Below are 6,675 nucleotides of genomic sequence, written 5' to 3' on the forward strand. Positions count from 1 at the left end.
TGTGTGTGTGTGTGTGTGTGTGTGTGTGTGTGGCCAGCTCAGTCCACCAGAGGGCGGGGCTGGCTGGCATTTGGTGCTGGGGATTGAACCGCATAGCTAAGCTTGTTCTAAGTAGGCGCTTTAGACCACTGAGCCATCTCACCAGCCCCAGTAGCAAAGAAATTATAGAAGAATAAAGCAGGAATCATTGAGTTTGGAGAGTTTGAGGAGGATCTGAAGAAAGGACATTTGAGTTAGATCAAAAATGAGGGAAAAAAAATCTAGGGGCTGGGGAGATGGTTCAGTAGAATAAGCGTTTCCCTGGCAAGCACAAGGGCCTGAGTTCAATCCCCAGTTCTGTAAAAAATAAAATAAAATAAAAATGAGGGCCAGCCAAATAGCTCAGTGGATTAAAGCACCTGCCAGCAGGCACAGGGGCCGGGGATTCTATCCTCCCAAGTGCTGGAAGGCTGTAAACAGGCAGTTTACTATGAGTCCGATCTAGTAGTGAGACCCTGAACACCCTGTAGACCCTTTCCTAAAAATACAAAATAAATAAAAATTAGGGGACTGGACATGGTAATGCATGCTTGTAATCCCAGCGCTCAAGAGGCTGAAGCAGGAGAATAATTGGGAATTTGAGACCAGTCTGGGTTACAAAGTGAGCTCAAGGCCAGCCTGAACTGCAGAGAGACCCTGTCTCAAAAATAAAAAATTGAGTCTATGTGGGTATCTGGGACACGAGTTCAAGGCATGGTGGGTGCAAAGGCCCTGAGGTAGGAACACATGGCGTGTTTAAGGAACAACCAGAAGCCCTGGGTAGTGAATGCTGCAGAAAGAATGGAGGGAAGGCCAGAGCGATGGCCAGCAAGGTGCCAGGAGCACTGAGAAGTAGGAAGTTCAATGGATAAAGCAGACTGCCGGCCGTGCTTAGACTGGAGTTCAGCTCATGATCAAGAGTGACTAGTCCACCTGATTGCCCCAGGGTGCTTCCAATGTCAGTCTCCTGCCAGTTGGGCTGGGGACACAGCTAAAGTAGTGGAGCACTTGTAGCCAGGCACAGGGCCCTGGGATCCACCCCTAGTACCACAAATAGTTTGTTGAGTGAATAACTGAAAGGACATGTCAGAGTCAGATATCCTCCTGACTTGTGCTGGACTGTACTTCCACCAGGGCCAGTCTGGGCCTGTCTTGGCCCCAGCTGTGTACACAGAAGCTGCAGCACAGGGCTTTGCTCAGGGAACATTTGCTGTCACCACCTCTCATGGCTGTCAGAATTTCTCAACAGGTCTGGGAGTCCATGAATGTCAGCATTGCTTATACATGCTTCAGAAGAGCTGGGGACACACAGTCACCAAGGTAGCACTGGTTGTGTTGTCACAGCTTTGGGATCAGTGGAAGACTGACCTGTCCCTACAGTGACAACCCAGGATGGGCAGGACTGTTCCCTAGAGCCCAGAGATCATGGAGGTCAGGGTGGACACCCTGGAGGAGTCATTGCATGGCCACCTGGAGGATGCCTGGGGCAGGGGAATGAAGGAGCCGTGGTCCGGGCATGAGCCTGGGGGGCATATGGCCAGCCAATGGCCAGCTAACATGAAGGGGCTACGGCAGGAGCAGGGAAAAGTGCTCAAGCTCTGGGAGCCTACACGCCTCCCAAGGAGGATGGGAAGCTGCAGAAGGATCTGAGTAGGGACAAGTATCAGGTTTTTGGAGGGTCTTTTAGGGAAAGGATGCTGGCGACAGAACCCCAAGGCATTTTTCCCCCCTCTTCACTTGGTACAGGGTCTCACTATGCAGCTTGGACTGCATGTGCTACCATGCTTGGTTTTGGTGGCTGGCCAGGTGTGCCCAGGGTTCTGGGGCTGGGATGGCACGCAGTATGGGAACCAAACCTGGGTCCTTGTGCTTGCCAGGCAGGCACTTAAGACTGCTGAGCTATCTCACCACCCTAGAAGTTAATGTACTGTGCATGGTAAGTGAGCACTCTACTACTGAGCTACATCCTCAGCATCTTTTATTCTAAATTTTGAGACAAAGTTTCTGGGCTGGGGAGAGGGATCAGTGGTATAAGCGCTTCCCTGGCAAGCACAAGTGTGAGTTCACTCCCCAGTTCCGCCAAAAAAAAAAAAAAAGTTTTCACTAAGTTGCTGGCCTGGAACTGTTTTGTTTTTCAACACAGGGTTTTGTCATGCAGTTCAGTCTGGCCTTGAACTAAGTAACCTAGACTGGCTTCAAACTCAAGAAGATCCTCCTGCTTCAGCCTCCCAAATTGGGATTAAAGGCATGCACCACCATGGTTTATAGCTTTGTACTTTAGAAATTGTCCTAAATAGATGGCAGTACACACCTGTAATCCCTGCACTCAGGAAAGCTGAAACATGAGAATCAAAGGTGTGAGGACATCGAAGCAACTTAAGGAAACCATATTTAAAAATAAAGGGCTGGATTGTGGGTTGTTACTCAGTGCAAAAACCCGAGTTCAATCCTCAGTATTGCACAAAAAACAAAAACAAAAAACCAAAAAAACCCAGTGTTTTCTAGCTGCTGGATAGCATGGGACACGGTTGGGCAGGACCATAGAGCTGGGGAGCCTGTCCTAGCTGGTCTCAGGTGGCAGACAAAAAGTAAAGCCTCCCAAGGGACTATAATGGGCCTTGCCAGCAGCACGGGGGTGGGGCTAGAGTAAGAGCCAGGGGCAACAGGGCCAGTGGACTGGAGTGGCTTGAGAGCCCACACCCTTCCACAGCCTGCCTGTGCACCCCACCTTGCGTCCTAAGGGCCCTGCGCAGAAGCCATGCTGCACAGCTCCAGGCTTCTCCAAGGGCACTGGGGAGCCATGAAATGATGCAGAGCAGGGAAGGGGACGAGACCAGCACCTGGAGCTGCTCAGTAAGCACATCTCCCAGGGGCTTCTGATTCCATGCCTGGCTCTGCAGAGGGTGGCACAGGGAACCTGACAGAGCAGTGCATCTACAGGACTGAGGCCACCCCAAAGATAAATCTGGAAGTGAGGGTCCCTGGCCTGTAGGTTTTGCACAGTGGGTACATAAATCCCTGCTCCCAGGGAGGGGCTAGGAAGGCACAAGTGCCCCCTGCTGACAACCTGGTGGGTCCTCGGTGCCAATGATCCCCTATGCCTTTGGGGCACTACAGCATCTTTGCTGTTTGCCTATCCCCACATGCTGAAGAAGGGCACCCATTCAGGTGCCACTACTAAGAGGACGAGGGAGAGGAACATAATCCTCTGGTGGCAGCCACTGTATTCATGAGTTGGGCCTGTGCGAGGAACACTCCTGGGCCTGCTGGTGGCATGGAGCACATGGGAGTCTCTGGGCACCTTGGCATCTATGGAATGGGGACAGCTTTAGGGGGCCCTTGAAAGCAAGCAGGAGAGGAGTGACAAACACAGCTGGCTCTAACTGCAAGTCACTGTTGCCACCCTCCCATGCCTTGACCCTGCAGCAGAGCCAGCTCACCAACCTCAGAGCTGCAGCATGTGATTGAGGAAGGCGAGGATGGGCAATTGTAGAGTTTAAGTTAAACACCCATATGAATTTATTAAATCCAGACTGTGTTAAGGGTGGTGGCCTGGGAGGAGGGGGTCGGGGACAAGGGACAAGATGACAGATGACCGCAGGCATCCCACTGCGGCCCTGGCCCCTCCCCAGCCCAGTCCCTCCCAGCGCCAAGTCAGCGTCACCATGATTCCCAGTGGTGCTGGGGGGCAGGGCAAGATGGCTGGAAACACACAGGGACAGAAGGACAGATGGCACCTCCACGAACAGCGAGCCTGGCCTGCCTTGGCCCCCACATCACACGCTGGGCCCTGGCTCGAGGGGACCTCCTACCACCTGGCCCAATCTGTCCAAGGAAAGGGCCACAGGGAAGGGAGGCAAGGGGGCCGGAGTGGCAGGGTGTGGTCACCAGGAGCCAGTGTGGACAAGGAGGACCATGGTGGTTAATCCTTTTTCTTGTCCTCTGCTGGCTTTGGAGGGGCTTCCTGGGGCTCAGATGTGGTAGCCTCCTCGCTGGCTGAGGTGGCAGGTGCAGATGTGAGGGCCCCCGCTGTCGTGGAGGCCTGGGGCACAGGGACAGCTGCTGTGACGTCCTCTCCACTCATGCCAAACTCGTTCACACGGGTGGGGTCGACGCGGTAGATCCACCGTTGATAGAGGTAGATGAAGAATACCACGTCTGTGGGGACAAGTGTGGTGAGGGAGGGGTGCCGGGCCTTGGCCTGATGTGGAGATGGCCATGGGCCCAAGCCCCACCCCTGCCCACCCAACTGCAAATGGGAACTCACCATCCCGCAGGCATCCGATCCGGTACATGACAGGCATCTTGATGACAAAGGCAAACAGGTCATCGATGAAAGTGTTGAGGGCCTTGTAAGTGAGCATGCGCCATGGCAGGTGGGCCACAGACTTGAGCTTATAGTTGATGAATAGCTGGGGGGTCATGGTGATGAAGCCTGCATGGTGGTGAGGGCAAAAACACTGAGTATAGGGGCACTAGCATTTGTCCTGCCAATCAGATCTTTGTATGGGTCCCTCCTCAAGGACCTCCCTGGCCTCAGTTTGAACATGGTCTCCCCTACCCCTTCTTGCATGTACCCCAGCCTGCCCTTCACGGACTCATCCCTTGCCCTGAAGCCTGGCTGTTGTTTGCTATCTGGGTTACTCATGAGACAAAATGCTCCTCTGGGGACAAAACTGGAATCATGCTGTTCAAGTCCTTCCAGGAGCTCTGCCTGCCCCTAGCTGACGTCATCTGCATCGCGAGAGACTCACCGAAGGTCAGCAGAAAGCCGTAGAGCATGCTGAGCACCCACGAGTACCAGCCCTTGTGCTCCAAGTACAGGAGGCTGTAGACGGCATAGCAGCCCAGGAGCGGGAAGAGGATCCACGACAGGTACCGGAAAGCCATCTGAGGGTCACAGAGGGCTGGGACTGGCTCCAAGCCCACCTGTCACCCCTGCACCCTACCCCACCCACCTGGTCAGGCAGGCTGAGCCAAGGGAATTTCCAGATGGCTCTGAGAACTCTGGACCTGGCCAGGAAGCAAGGGGCCCTACAACAGTCAGGCTCCTCCCCTCAGGAGCAGGTAGGTGCTTAGAGACCACCCCCCCCCCAGGCTGTTGGAACACTCACGTCATCATATACTTTGGTGGAGGACTCGATATATGTGGACTTGTCTTTGAATGTCGGACAGGGGAAGATTCCTGCCACCCTGTGCTCCCGGTCCAGCTGCGCCCAAAGGAGAAGGCTGTGGTCAGCTGTGTACTGCCTTCCCCCCATGCCAGAATCGGCTGCTGCCCTTCCCCACTGTTCCCAGTTCCCCTGTCCTACGTGTGACCCAAAAAATCCCCTGGTGTGAAAATCCCCTAGGCCTGGGAGTGAGGGCAGGCATCGGGAAACCCCCAGGGACCAGCTCCAGGGTCAGCCTGGGCCACACCACCGCCCTGCTCACCTCTCCACCACCCAACACCATGGTGACCAAACTTACCCGGACATCCATGACCTTGGTAATCTTCCAGAGGTCAATAAGGACCCCAATGAAGACGCTGACCTGAACCACAAAGTTGGTCTCATTGTCCAGGATGTAGAGCAGAACCACAAAAGATTGGAACACACCGAAGAAGACAGAGCGCACAGAGAGCCCCTCCAGGGACTGCCGACTATTCCAGAACTGGATATCTGCACAGAACAGAGACCTGCAGACTGAGGAGCTACCCATGGGGTACCGGTGACTGCTCCTCTCTCCCTTCCCTCCAAGGCTCTCTCATTTGTGGGTACCCACCCAAGCACTCAAAAGGCAGGACCTCTGTGATCCCAGGTAGCACAAGAGTAGCCAGTGCCCCAGGGCAACGAGAGCTGATCAGGAAGCCGCCTCCCTGAGGCGGCACAGCCTGGCATGAAAGAACCTGGCCAGAAACCAGGTCTATGCCACATCGAGGCACGTCCTACCCCTTCACTCCATGGGAAGCTCTGGGGCACATTTTCAGCCACCTCCTCCAGTCCCCTTTCCCATCACCATGTAGGAACAGACCTGTGGACACCCTTAGGGTATAGATAAGCACAGGACCCTGTCTCTACCCAGACAGCCCTGGGGGCCTGGACTTCTCCCAGCCTGGCCAGCCTGAGCATCTGCCAACTGCAGCCACAGGGGAGAGACCTGACCTACAAGGCTTGGGTTAGAGGGGGTGCCAGTCCGGCTAGCAGTCCTGGCTCACCTGCCCAACCCCGGGGTAAACTCACCAGGTCCACCTGCCTGTCACACAGATCTACGACTCCTGACACAGAAGGACAGTCTGCACCTGGGGTTCGGGTGGGAGCAAGGCCCACACCTTCTGCTCTGACCAGGAGTGAGTAAACCATTGCACCTCATATCTCATCAGGACAGAAAGCAGCCAGGGTGATGTAGATCTAGTCCAGGACTTGCAGAAGGGTCCAGGTAATTGGTGCCTGCCCCAGCATAGCTAGGCAACCAGCTCACAGACTGCCAAGGCCGCTGCAGGGACAGCTACAAGGTGGCTCTGTCACGGCAGTGTCACCATCACAATGGTCCCCCTCTTTCAGTCTTTTTGAGACAGTCTCCTTACGCAGTTCAGACTGGACTTGAGCTCACTTTAGCCCAGGATGATCTCAAACTTACAACAATCCTCCTGCCTCTGCCTGCCGAGTGCTGGGATTA

The 6,675-nt window shown here is 54.6% G+C and overlaps 1 protein-coding gene across 2 annotated transcripts in view; it reads right to left on the reverse strand.

Annotated features, from left to right (window-relative positions):
• Nucleotides 1-3,514: 3,514 nt before the first annotated feature.
• Nucleotides 3,515-6,675, reverse strand: part of Clptm1 (CLPTM1, transmembrane protein) — a 28,684-nt gene continuing 25,523 nt past the window's right edge. For both annotated transcript variants that reach the window (XM_004644319.2, XM_023704504.1), the window contains 5 exons: nt 5,488-5,678; nt 5,133-5,228; nt 4,773-4,908; nt 4,286-4,453; nt 3,515-4,176 (listed from right to left, as the gene is read on the reverse strand). In XM_004644319.2, coding sequence (XP_004644376.1) covers nt 3,941-4,176; nt 4,286-4,453; nt 4,773-4,908; nt 5,133-5,228; nt 5,488-5,678 — 827 coding nt within the window. In that variant the 3' untranslated portion in view covers nt 3,515-3,940. The remainder of the gene's footprint in view (nt 4,177-4,285; nt 4,454-4,772; nt 4,909-5,132; nt 5,229-5,487; nt 5,679-6,675) is intronic.

Source organism: Octodon degus, unplaced genomic scaffold, assembly GCF_000260255.1.
Source record: "Octodon degus isolate 3935 unplaced genomic scaffold, OctDeg1.0 scaffold00197, whole genome shotgun sequence".
Lineage (NCBI taxonomy): Eukaryota > Metazoa > Chordata > Mammalia > Rodentia > Octodontidae > Octodon > Octodon degus.